The sequence below is a fragment of the Conger conger genome, chromosome 2 (assembly GCF_963514075.1).
Source record: "Conger conger chromosome 2, fConCon1.1, whole genome shotgun sequence".
NCBI classification, from domain to species: domain Eukaryota; kingdom Metazoa; phylum Chordata; class Actinopteri; order Anguilliformes; family Congridae; genus Conger; species Conger conger.
In genome coordinates, this window is record NC_083761.1 from 68,707,134 (window position 1) to 68,721,551 (window position 14,418).

Below are 14,418 nucleotides of genomic sequence, written 5' to 3' on the forward strand. Positions count from 1 at the left end.
CCCGCAGGCGGGCCTGGGCGAGCTGCAGTGGAGGAGCACTGCAGAGGCTGCTCCCTGTGTGTGCGGAGGCTCATCCATTACCCTGAGGAGGGAACCTTTCCCCGCTCCCTTCCTCATTACGTCACCGCTGTGCTCGCTGAGGCAGACTGTCTGGACCCCTCACTCTTACTCCACACTCCATAACCCTGCAGACACAGCATCCCGCCTGGTGCACAGCTAGACACTAGTTACCAGCGGTAAGCTCAGCATTGGGTACACTTTAGGGGCAGAAAAATGGCAAACATCTTTAGCCTGAATGGCCTGTTCCCATTGTTATGTTATCTTATCTTGATGCATGGCCTGCCCGGATTGAACTCCTCAATGCAGGGACCAGAGCTACATCTCATACACAACAGACACCCACACAATTAGTCAGGTTTCCTTTCCAATAACTTTAGGGTAAAGGCACCACAGAGACAACAAAACTGCGAAAACCCAAAGATGAGCCAGGACTATAAAACTACGGTAATCAGTCAGAGGGACATTACAATACACAAAACCCTCCCGGTCTTCAGAAAGGAAAACCGACTGGCAATTATGAAAAACCAGGGGACACCTCAAACAAGCTGCTAATTAGTGAGCTAATTAGGGCCCCGCTCATACATGCGCCCGGCTGATATTTCAGCAGCCTCTGAGCGAGGCAGGTTTAAGGCATGACGCTGCACATCTCCTGCAGTTTATTGGGAGTGTTTATTGGATTTGCTTTCCCCAGCGTTGCGCAGGCCAGCGGAGCGAGCAGCCCAGTCAGAGGGACGGGAGAGGACAGTGATGGATTCCGTGCGAAGCAGACCCCGGCCCGAAACGCATCCAGCGCCGCATCAATCTGCAGCGCACGCTGAAGACCCAGTCAGCCACACGCCGCATTTCACTGCAGAGGCAGTGACAGGGCAGAACGAGGAGCGCGTTCAATATGTTCCAATACAGCATGTCAGGCTGGGGAGGGGGGGTAGACGAGATTAACAATCTTCCTCAATCCCAAATAATTTAACAGCACGGTGACAGTGCAAGAGCATGTTGCACAGCGCACGCCCTGTCGAACAGATTCACGGTCCACATGGAGCAAACTAACAAGGTCGTTCGATAAGGTGCGACAGCGCAGTATATATAACGGTAAAAAAAAATGACCGCGTAAAAATGTAGCTCCAGGACAGAGGGACGAGGCGTCCCTCACTCATGAAGGACAAAAAGCCTTCATTACCATAACAACCATCTGCCCCATCTTGCTTGTCGCTAGCCAGACCCAGCCTACACGGCAGCCTGTAATTAACACCCCCCCCCCTCGACACACAAACACCCCACGCCCCTGTGAGGAGAGAGACAGGGCTGGGCTGCAACGGAATGAGAGCTCCGTCAGAGAGTGCCGTCTTCGCCCAGGCAGACCTGGCCTGCCGCGCCCCTCACGTCATGGCCACCTGCGGCAGACCAATGGCATCTCAGCACGAGGGGCGTCGCACAGTCCCCTACACTGTGCCAGGCCAGCTTTAACCCTTCCATGCGCCGAGCATCAAAGCCACGCAGGTCTCTACGAGCCCATTATAGTGTGAATTTTTCCACCATAACGAAACCTGCCTTGCGGATCATTCGATGCCACCGGGCTCTGAACCGTACAAGTGCCCTGAGCCATGTTCAGACCGTATCAGGGAGCAGCAACAGGAGTTTCGCAAATAAGCAACGGGACCTGGGAGGTATCACTGTGTGGAACACTGCATTTAGGCCTGATCAGACTACTAACGATGAATAAACTCTGTGGACACCTGTGGAGATCAAGTTCCTCAGAAATGTTCAAGTCTCAGATCTTCCAAGGAATACCAACCTAGATCTAGACCTAGAACTGTGTGTGAAAAGAGGAAAGTAAAGGTTTTCACTAAAAGCCAAATCTATTTTATTTTATTCTTTACCAGCAGTCAGGCTAAGCCCAGAGTGTGTCCAGTCTGGTTTCTTGAGCATTTATTTCATTCTTGGAACACTGGTGATTCAAGTCTTATCTAATCCGTACATCTCAAGAAAACATGTCTGCTCAGCTCCTTTTCAAGTGAAATGATATGACCACCTTGGGTCGTTTTATGACCCAGGGAAATTAATACAGGATGCACAAAATGTGTAAATTGAATACCATCAAACTGAAGAAGCTTGCATTTCATACAGAAAAATGAGTGGGGATGGAGCAGCTGTAGTACAAGTTGTGATTGTGAAATTCAGAAGTTACTCCTCAGAATGGTGCAATGCCTCCCAGCCACTGAAGACCACCAGATAAAGAAACAGAAGCATGCGTTCCAGCCGCAGCGATAAGCGCAATGTGGATGTGTTTGTTTTTTTACTGAGTGTTCAGGCCTTGTACATATTTTCATTATTCGTTCACTCCTTATTCACCATTTCAGTGTTGCTGTGGTCCTATAAGACACAGATTTCCAAAAGGCGGCGCTACTGAAATAATATGCTGGAGCATTACTCTTTATGAGCTTTTGTATACTCATCTAATGACAACTGACATGTCAATTTGATTCTGGGAAAAATTGTCCCTGAAATATGCCATCATAGCCTACAGGTGCATAAAAGATCCATTATTACAAATTGAGAAAGGCTTACGTTAGTAAGACCGTCAGCATGTTCACAAATAGGCCTCAACATAGCAAACTCGTAACTACTCCAAATCATCTTTCAGACCAATTTAGCACTTATGCAATTAAGGACTAATTTAAGTATCAACGCGATGACGTCTGATGTCCTCTCACTGCATCCCTTCTGTACAGGCGAGAGAAGAGGGTGATGGTGATGGTGATATTGACCAAAACCGCGACTGGTTTCGCCAGAGGGCTGGTCCCGCCAGAGGGCTAGTCCCGCAGAGCCATTCTTCCCCCCCACAAACACGCACCATTGACTGCAGTGTGCTATTCTCAGCACATAATAAGGGGTCCAAGACCACCAACACAATACTACAATCAACTAGAACTTTTCGCATTTACCATACAAGACAAGGCTAAACACAACATAATGCAGATATGTTTAAAAGAGCATCTTCTAGAACCAGGCAGGCTGTTCTATAATCGTTTCCAGTATCCTGTGTTTTCCCCCTCCCCACCGCTGCAGAGCACGGTTCTGTCAATATCAGTCCTGTAATAGCAGATATAGCTGGCGTTACCACCGCACTGCCTTGCAACCATTGTTCTTAAATCTGGGAGTCAGAGGGGTGGTCTAAACCTTTCAAAAATCAGTTAGCGAGCAGCTAAATTCGCCTTTTTTGCATCCTAATTCTCTAAAGCATTTCTCGTTGGAAAATGAAACGAGAACAACTTGCAATACAGTACGTCGGCTGCCAACTAACAGCTTTTCTAAATACTTGATAGCTAAGCGTAACGTTAATTTTAATGGAAAATGCTTACAGCATATGAATATTGTAATGTTCGATAGGTTGCGACTTTATTCACGTAAACCTTGGCATTCCTGCAAGACGTATAAATAGCCGGCCTAAGACCCGAGTCAATATTAACGCTAAAATTAGATTTTTTACTGTAAATGAAACTGGCGATTCAGCCTTGTTGCTGTTTGAGCTTCATTGGTGAATCATCCATACAATAGCTAACGTTAGCAAGCTATCTGGCTAAGATTGCTAGCTAGCCAACTAGCAACAAACAATCTACTGCAGTCTATACTCTTAGCTAAAGCCAACTAGCTAACATTAGTTAGTCAGCCAGCTAGCTATACATTTAAATTAAAAATGTTATGTCAATACAAATGGTTGGAAAATAATGGGCACGTGGAGACATTTTTAAAAGGGGTCATTCACTTCCACTCCCAATACCAGTCAGTCCACTCATTCATTCATCCATCTATCTATCTATCTATCTATTCAAAATGCTCATACGACAGGCGTGCGTCGGATTAGCCAGCTAGCTAAAACGCTATATTGTTAGCTCCCATTATGCACAGGCCGATAAGATGCATTGATGTTAACGTTAAATTACCTACGTATATAGCTAACAAACTAGGACTAGAACTGCGCGCTCTCACATTGTAACAACAAAACAAACGTTAGCTGTAAGCGGTTAATATCGGGGTCAAAATGTAATCAGTTAGCTTTCCTCTTCTGACAAGTAGCTAGCTAAGTTACCTTTGTGGCTTGCTAGCTACACGATTAGCTTGTAAGCACCCTGTATCCAGGAACAGATTTCTAGGGAAACAATGAGATCTAGATACTTATTGGACTTGCTAGCTAGAAGATGTCAAATCAGCTTCCATTGATAGCTCAATGAAAAGAATAAGCGAACTACCTTCGTTTCCCGAATGTCTTGCTTTCCTCCTTCAGGGTACCACTGCACCCGAACATAGCCTCTTCCAAGAGGCCGAGCCCGGGCGTCCGCCGCCCCACTCTCGGTGTCAGAGCTGCCAGCGATCCCACCACCTCCCCCGCCACCGCCACCTCCACCTCCGCCATCACCATCGAGGTCCGAATCAGAATCTAAATCCTCCTCGCCATGGATCATCCTGACAAGGCCAAACCGGACCGAACCACGATACCGACCGGACACCAGATCATGAGAGAAAAGGAGTCGCTGTGAGCCGCCTGCGGAGGGAGAGAGCGCCATGGAGGGAGGCTCAGAACCAGGGCTGACTGCCGGAGAAAGGGCTGGGGTGGGAGCTGAGGATGCTGCGTCTGTTGCCGATACTCCCGATGCTACGGGTTCCGCCATCGTTGCTGTTGTCAAGGAATGAGAAAGAGCGAAAGGGATGGAGAAGAAAAAATAGAAAGAGAAACCTGTAACCAGGCACCCGCACGTGTTTACGTCGACACGTAAGGGCTGCGTATCGTTTCGGCGTACTTCGGCGGCAGAAGAGAATCAAGCTGAAGCTGTGACCACCGCATGTAGCTAGCGTGCTATATAGCAAGCTCAGCTGTAGCTAAACTGTGACATTGCTAACGTTACCACAGCGGCTGAGTCACGTATTTATTAGCTGTTCCAGTAACGTTAAAGTTTAACATCATAACGCAAAAGATTAATCTAAGTGTCCACATGGGATATCGTGGATTAAGGCATTTTGGCTTTACAATATATTTGTGAGAGGAAAAACAAAGATACATTCAATGTAATAGGCTGCTTAATACAAACCTTTTTTGCTCGTGTAACTAACATTTGCTGGTGTCGACCAATAATTTTGAGTGACACAAAAAATATTTATTAAGGACTGATATATTCTCGAAATACTGCCCAAACATTTAAACCAACAGCGCAGGCTAGTACGGTAAGGTCGAGAGTTATGTCTAAGATAATTAGCATCGTTTAACTACCATTTGTATGTCTGAGTACTAACTACTAATAATTTCACACGCCTTAATGAAGCACATCCTAATTTGTAATATTTTTGCTTGAGCCTGTTCATTTGGCGCAGCAATGGGAGATATTTAGCCTTTTGGCCACATGGTGTCACTATTGGAATATGGTTTGTTTATATATATTTGTTTATTTTAGCAGATATTACTTTTTCTTGTTGCTACCGATCCCATTACCCGTATTTCGTTACATTATTTAAACACGTATATAATACACTAATACATAAATGAATGTAAGCTGCTGTGTGCTGGGGTGTATCATGGTTTCGCAAATAAACATGTTAGAGAGGGTATCATATTTTGGACATTACGTTGTTAGTGCTGAGCTACAGTTATACCATGTATATCATGACACCTGCAAATAGTACACATTCCCATTAAAATAACCATACTATTAATCCACATGGCCAAACTATTATCAGGCCTATTCTTATTTTTTTTTAGGCCTTTTACAGCTTTATTGGACAGTGTGTGGTGTGGTGTGGGGTGGGGTGGGGCGGGGAAGGACATGCAACAGGTGTCAGACGGTCGGATTTGAACCGGCGACGTCGCGGCTCGCAATGAGCATGTGGTTAGTGCTCTACAGGCTGCGCCACCGAAACACCCTTCTTTGTTTAGTTTTATATGTTTGAAAACAAGGTATATCTTCGCCCAAATAAAAAAAAGCTTTTAACCTGTTTAACTGCCTCTTGGAATTAAACAATTCAGTGATAAGGGGAGGCAACACAGATGAAAAGGGTGATTTTGACTTTTGCTCTTCACCAAAATACCTGGTAATAAATGTACTTGAAGCTATTTTTGTAAATATATATATTTTTTCATTTCATTTCTATTTTATAAGGTGTTTTATGTGGGGCGAAAAGCTAAAATAATCAAAAACTTTTAGCATATACACTCACTGAGCACTTTATTAGGAACATTTTTACTTTATTACACCTACTTATTCATGCAATTATGTAATCAGCCAATTGTGTGGCAGTAGTGCTATGCATACAATCATGCCGATAGAGGTCAGGAGCTTTAGTTAATATTCACGTCAACCATCAGACTGGGGGGAAAAAAGTGACCAAAGTGACTTTGACTGTGGAATGATTGTTGGTGGGAGACAGGGTGGTTTGAGTATCTCAGAAACTCCTGGGATTTTCACACACACCAGTCTCTAGACTGCAAAGAATGGTACAAAAAACTAACAAAAATAATAATAAAATCCAGTGAGCAGCAGTTCTGCAGACAGAAACGCCTTGTTCATGAGACGTCAGAGCAGAATGGCCAGACTGGTCGAAGCTGACAGGAAGGTAACAGTCACGTGAATAACCACACATTACAACAGTGGTATGCAGAAGAGCATCTCTGAACCTCAAACCTCTTAAATGGATAGGCTACAGCAGCAGAAGATGACTAAGTTTTAAAACTAAGTCTAAAATACCTAATAAAGTGCTCACTGAGTGTATATTGCTTAGTAAATAGAACTTCTTGAGTTCGTTTATTTAAAAACTTAGCTAAAGTTAACTTAATTAAACTAAATTTAGTATACAGTAGTACTGCCAGAAATGTCATGTCAACTTTATGTTCCACTGGATGAGTTCGAGCCAGTTAGTTAGCTTGCCTTTATTGCAGTGGTTCCCAAACCTGGTCCTGGAGTACCCCTGTGTATCCTGGTTTCCGTGCCAACCCCAGTTAATCTTTCTTAATTATGTACTTGTCACTTTAAGATGATTCAGCTTAATGCACATTATACCAGAAATAGCTATGTAATGGCATGAAGAATAAAATGTGCATGTTCATATTGTGCCTATTGCACCATCTTGCAAACAATTGCATATAAGAAGACATAACCAATAAAAGACTGAGGTTGACTAATAGGCTCATAATTAGGTAGTTAATTCGATATTAAACATGTGTTTAATTTCATTTGTAATATTTTTCCTTAAACATATCGACATAATGCAGGTTTGCCTTGTTATCATTTGTTTTGCTTCTGAATTCTTCATTATCTTTCGAATGGTGAGACGGGTGCGTGGGGGTTGGACCCAAAATGCACGACTCAGAAACAATAGTAAAATAAAGTCCCGTTAGGGCTTTATTCGGGACGAGTCCCAGGAGCGTAGTCAACACAAGCAAAGTCCATACACGAAGATCCAGCCAAGCAAATACAAAACAAACAAAAAGCACGGTGCCGAGGGAAGAGGCAATCTCGTAGTCGGTAGGCGTGCAGGGAGGTCCGGTAGCAGGAGAGCTGTCAGCGGGGCAGATGAACAGGCGGACGGCAGGCAGAGGCGTAGTCGTGGGCGAAGCGGGAGTCGAAACCATGAAACAATCAGCGGGGCAAAAGTACAAAAACGGTAGGCGGGGACGTAGTCAAGAAACAAACGAAGGTCAGAAAAACAGAAATAATCAATAGTCGATGACGGGCTTGGATCGTAACGTGTAATCAAAACAGTAAATGCTCAAGAGTTGCGTGGAAAACAGAGGCAGACAATTTCGCAGTGAACAGTTGCGCGACTGGGCTATAAATGCAGGTGTAGACAGGTGTAGACAATTAGTTAGAGCGTAGCAAGGAAATGGAAAACAGGTGCGATGGATGACAAGTTTAACAAGGAGATTAGTAATCGTTAGTAATAAACCTATCCTGCCCTAGCATTAGTAAATTAGTAAATGACAAGCACGAGAAACGTAAGGTAACATGAACACATGATTAGTTTGTTAGTCTCTACCCAATCCTGATCTAGCGTTAGTAGTTTTAGTAAATAGACAAATAGAAACAATTAGGAAGTGAATGACAGGAGAGAGAGAGAAAAGGCGGAACGCAAGGTTTGCGGAAAAACATGTAAAAGTGTATGCATAAACCGTGACCAGTTAACGTAAAAATAAACATAAATCAAAACATGACACAACGCGAAACTAAGACGATAACCACTAAACATAACCAGGAATATAATCGTACGAAAACATAACTAGACATGACAAGAAAATAAATCGTAACGAGACATAACTAAACATGACAAGAAAATAAATCGTAACGAAACATAACTAAACAACATGACGAACCTAGACAACATAATACATGATAAGACACTATGTGACTAAGACAACATAAATAAACATAAAACATGGTGAGACAGACCTGAAACGTGACAAATGGTTCGTTTTGGTTACCAGTACCAGTATAAGGTGGCCTGTAGCGTAGTGGTTAAAGTGCATGACTGGGACCCGCAAAGTCGGTGATTCGATCCCTGGTGTAGCCACAATAAGATCTGCACAGCCGTTGGGCCCTTGAGCAAGGCCTTTAACCCTGCATTGCTCCAGGGGAGAATTGTCTCCTGCTTAGTCTAATCAACTGACATTGCTCTGGATAAGAGTGTTTTAATAAGAGCCATTAATGTAATGTTATGTAACACATTCGCCAAGCTCACTGATTCACTCCAGTCTTTAATTTGATCAGATACATTTTTTTTTACTACTTTTTATGCTATTATTGTATGTATGTATTGTAATGTATGCAGTAGATCAATAAGCACAATATGAACATGGAAATTTTATTCTTCCTGGTATGAATAGTTATTTCACAAAATGTGGTTTAATAAGTAGTAGTGTGGGTGAGGGTTAGTAGATGGGTTAGACTCTATGGATGGGTAGGACTGTATAGGGCTGTTCGTATTTTAACACCGCACACAATCTGGAGTGTCGGCCAGAACACTACTTCAAGGCCAGAATGTTCAGGGCAGGAGGGGCGCACGTGAGAGAGGACACAGAATGAGGAGACGAGATTGGATACAATCACTTGTATTATCCACAAGATATCACATTGCAACAAGGTGTGTGTATATTCCAGTTCTTTCTCTACATTGAGTAGATGGCTAGTGTGTGAACATTTTTCTCCCTCGCTTAAACTAGCAACAGGCAATTCACTTCTCCCAACACATTTCCTAGCTTAACATACAGCCTTAACTTCATTTTAGAAAACTTACTTCGTTCATAGACGCACACTTTAAGCTACCGGGTATACTTTGCTCAGACAACACGGAGAGCAATGAAGTTGCTACTTCAACAGCGCGCCAGCCTGAAAGTAAACAATAGGTCTCGCGTCTTAACGTAGGTGCTGGGAATATCAAATTAAAAGTCCATAAGCATGAAAGGGAGAAATAAACAGAATAGAAGTCCTGAGCCTTTTGTACAGCCGCCCCCAAATGTACAAGTTACATTTGCACCACTCAAAAGGCTACACTAACTTAAACAAGACTCAAAGGGGGTGGCTGCTGTCTTCAGCCGGAAGGGCAGGCAGGATAACCAGCCGGGCGACTGGCCGTGTGTACGTTCTGTCCTTGACCCTTACATCTGCTGACCTGATGTGGCCATCAGGACTAGGGTGAACCTTTACAATGTGCCCAGTCGGCCACAAGGCCCTCGGCAACTGGGGGTCCACGATCATTGCCACAGAGCCCTCTGTGACATCGGCTGGAGATGACTGCCACTTCGTCCGGGCCTGCAGCCCAGGTAGATACAGTCGAATGAAACAGGCCCAGAAGTGGTCAGCAAGCACCTGTGCATGCTTCCACCGCCTACGACTGAGGAGCTCGTCCTTGGGGTAGACGACCTGAGGCAGGGACGCGTCAGGCCGCCCCATCAGTAGGCAGTTGGGTGTCACGGGGTCTGGATCGCTGACATCAGATGGAACGTAGCCCAATGGCTTGGCGTTCAGGATCCCTTCCACTTCGATGATTTCGTCGGATTTCAGCAAAGACACGTTCTGGTCCTGGGTGCTTCAGACGGCTGTCGAAGTCCTGTATGAGGAGGCAGGTTACTGGATGTGAGGGATCCAGCACCACCGGGTGTAGGCTGGTGTACACCAGATTTTCGGACCGGCGGAGACGACCACCGACCCTGATGAGCTGTCCGGTGACGTCCAACTCTGGGGACAGGTTCAGGAGGCGGCTGCTGCGCTGAACAGGTTTCCCTGCTTTAAGGAGACGGAGTTCTTCAGGGAAGCTGTCTCGCTGTGCCCTGTTAAGGAGAAGTCTCTCAGCCTGGCGGTAATCCTCTGCATTAGCGCAGCTCTCCTCTGTAGCCGCCCCATGAAGCTCCTGGACAGTGGCTTGTAGCAGTTCGTTCCATGTGCTATGTTGGAGGAGGTCTGAGTCAGACTGATTTGCAGCTACAGATGTCACACTTATAGTGGTTAAAGTGCATGACTGGGACCCGCAAAGTCGGTGATTCGATCCCTGGTGTAGCCACAATAAGATCTGCACAGCCGTTGGGCCCTTGAGCAAGGCCTTTAACCCTGCATTGCTCCAGGGGAGAATCGTCTCCTGCTTAGTCTAATCAACTGACATTGCTCTGGATAAGAGTGTTTTAATAAGAGCCATTAATGTAATGTTATGTAACACATTCGCCAAGCTCACTGATTCACTCCAGTCTTTAATTTGATCAGATACATTTTTTTTTACTACTTTTTATGCTATTATTGTATGTATGTATTGTAATGTATGCAGTAGATCAATAAGCACAATATGAACATGGAAATTTTATTCTTCCTGGTATGAATAGTTATTTCACAAAATGTGGTTTAATAAGTAGTAGTGTGGGTGAGGGTTAGTAGATGGGTTAGACTCTATGGATGGGTAGGACTGTATAGGGCTGTTCGTATTTTAACACCGCACACAATCTGGAGTGTCGGCCAGAACACTACTTCAAGGCCAGAATGTTCAGGGCAGGAGGGGCGCACGTGAGAGAGGACACAGAATGAGGAGACGAGATTGGATGCAATCACTTGTATTATCCACAAGATATCACATTGCAACAAGGTGTGTGTATATTCCAGTTCTTTCTCTACATTGAGTAGATGGCTAGTGTGTGAACATTTTTCTCCCTCGCTTAAACTAGCAACAGGCAATTCACTTCTCCCAACACATTTCCTAGCTTAACATACAGCCTTAACTTCATTTTAGAAAACTTACTTCGTTCATAGACGCACACTTTAAGCTACCGGGTATACTTTGCTCAGACAACACGGAGAGCAATGAAGTTGCTACTTCAACAGCGCGCCAGCCTGAAAGTAAACAATAGGTCTCGCGTCTTAACGTAGGTGCTGGGAATATCAAATTAAAAGTCCATAAGCATGAAAGGGAGAAATAAACAGAATAGAAGTCCTGAGCCTTTTGTACAGCCGCCCCCAAATGTACAAGTTACATTTGCACCACTCAAAAGGCTACACTAACTTAAACAAGACTCAAAGGGGGTGGCTGCTGTCTTCAGCCGGAAGGGCAGGCAGGATAACCAGCCGGGCGACTGGCCGTGTGTACGTTCTGTCCTTGACCCTTACATCTGCTGACCTGATGTGGCCATCAGGACTAGGGTGAACCTTTACAATGTGCCCAGTCAGCCACAAGGCCCTCGGCAACTGGGGGTCCACGATCATTGCCACAGAGCCCTCTGTGACATCGGCTGGAGATGACTGCCACTTCGTCCGGGCCTGCCGCCCAGGTAGATACAGTCGAATGAAACAGGCCCAGAAGTGGTCAGAAGATCTGCACAGCCGTTGGGCCCTTGAGCAAGGCCTTTAACCCTGCATTGCTCCAGGGGAGAATTGTCTCCTGCTTAGTCTAATCAACTGACATTGCTCTGGATAAGAGTGTTTTAATAAGAGCCATTAATGTAATGTTATGTAACACATTCGCCAAGCTCACTGATTCACTCCAGTCTTTAATTTGATCAGATACATTTTTTTTTACTACTTTTTATGCTATTATTGTATGTATGTATTGTAATGTATGCAGTAGATCAATAAGCACAATATGAACATGGAAATTTTATTCTTCCTGGTATGAATAGTTATTTCACAAAATGTGGTTTAATAAGTAGTAGTGTGGGTGAGGGTTAGTAGATGGGTTAGACTCTATGGATGGGTAGGACTGTATAGGGCTGTTCGTATTTTAACACCGCACACAATCTGGAGTGTCGGCCAGAACACTACTTCAAGGCCAGAATGTTCAGGGCAGGAGGGGCGCACGTGAGAGAGGACACAGAATGAGGAGACGAGATTGGATGCAATCACTTGTATTATCCACAAGATATCACATTGCAACAAGGTGTGTGTATATTCCAGTTCTTTCTCTACATTGAGTAGATGGCTAGTGTGTGAACATTTTTCTCCCTCGCTTAAACTAGCAACAGGCAATTCACTTCTCCCAACACATTTCCTAGCTTAACATACAGCCTTAACTTCATTTTAGAAAACTTACTTCGTTCATAGACGCACACTTTAAGCTACCGGGTATACTTTGCTCAGACAACACGGAGAGCAATGAAGTTGCTACTTCAACAGCGCGCCAGCCTGAAAGTAAACAATAGGTCTCGCGTCTTAACGTAGGTGCTGGGAATATCAAATTAAAAGTCCATAAGCATGAAAGGGAGAAATAAACAGAATAGAAGTCCTGAGCCTTTTGTACAGCCGCCCCCAAATGTACAAGTTACATTTGCACCACTCAAAAGGCTACACTAACTTAAACAAGACTCAAAGGGGGTGGCTGCTGTCTTCAGCCGGAAGGGCAGGCAGGATAACCAGCCGGGCGACTGGCCGTGTGTACGTTCTGTCCTTGACCCTTACATCTGCTGACCTGATGTGGCCATCAGGACTAGGGTGAACCTTTACAATGTGCCCAGTCGGCCACAAGGCCCTCGGCAACTGGGGGTCCACGATCATTGCCACAGAGCCCTCTGTGACATCGGCTGGAGATGACTGCCACTTCGTCCGGGCCTGCAGCCCAGGTAGATACAGTCGAATGAAACAGGCCCAGAAGTGGTCAGAAGATCTGCACAGCCGTTGGGCCCTTGAGCAAGGCCTTTAACCCTGCATTGCTCCAGGGGAGAATCGTCTCCTGCTTAGTCTAATCAACTGACATTGCTCTGGATAAGAGTGTTTTAATAAGAGCCATTAATGTAATGTTATGTAACACATTCGCCAAGCTCACTGATTCACTCCAGTCTTTAATTTGATCAGATACATTTTTTTTTACTACTTTTTATGCTATTATTGTATGTATGTATTGTAATGTATGCAGTAGATCAATAAGCACAATATGAACATGGAAATTTTATTCTTCCTGGTATGAATAGTTATTTCACAAAATGTGGTTTAATAAGTAGTAGTGTGGGTGAGGGTTAGTAGATGGGTTAGACTCTATGGATGGGTAGGACTGTATAGGGCTGTTCGTATTTTAACACCGCACACAATCTGGAGTGTCGGCCAGAACACTACTTCAAGGCCAGAATGTTCAGGGCAGGAGGGGCGCACGTGAGAGAGGACACAGAATGAGGAGACGAGATTGGATGCAATCACTTGTATTATCCACAAGATATCACATTGCAACAAGGTGTGTGTATATTCCAGTTCTTTCTCTACATTGAGTAGATGGCTAGTGTGTGAACATTTTTCTCCCTCGCTTAAACTAGCAACAGGCAATTCACTTCTCCCAACACATTTCCTAGCTTAACATACAGCCTTAACTTCATTTTAGAAAACTTACTTCGTTCATAGACGCACACTTTAAGCTACCGGGTATACTTTGCTCAGACAACACGGAGAGCAATGAAGTTGCTACTTCAACAGCGCGCCAGCCTGAAAGTAAACAATAGGTCTCGCGTCTTAACGTAGGTGCTGGGAATATCAAATTAAAAGTCCATAAGCATGAAAGGGAGAAATAAACAGAATAGAAGTCCTGAGCCTTTTGTACAGCCGCCCCCAAATGTACAAGTTACATTTGCACCACTCAAAAGGCTACACTAACTTAAACAAGACTCAAAGGGGGTGGCTGCTGTCTTCAGCCGGAAGGGCAGGCAGGATAACCAGCCGGGCGACTGGCCGTGTGTACGTTCTGTCCTTGACCCTTACATCTGCTGACCTGATGTGGCCATCAGGACTAGGGTGAACCTTTACAATGTGCCCAGTCGGCCACAAGGCCCTCGGCAACTGGGGGTCCACGATCATTGCCACAGAGCCCTCTGTGACATCGGCTGGAGATGACTGCCACTTCGTCCGGGCCTGCAGCCCAGGTAGA

General features: G+C 44.8%; 1 protein-coding gene across 1 annotated transcript in view; it reads right to left on the reverse strand.

The window, feature by feature from the left end:
• Window positions 1-4,769, reverse strand: part of ube2o (ubiquitin-conjugating enzyme E2O) — a 28,630-nt gene extending 23,861 nt beyond the window's left edge. The window contains exon 1 of the mRNA XM_061231305.1: window positions 4,308-4,769. Coding sequence (XP_061087289.1) covers window positions 4,308-4,727 — 420 coding nt within the window. The 5' untranslated portion in view covers window positions 4,728-4,769. The remainder of the gene's footprint in view (window positions 1-4,307) is intronic.
• Window positions 4,770-14,418: the final 9,649 nt, after the last annotated feature.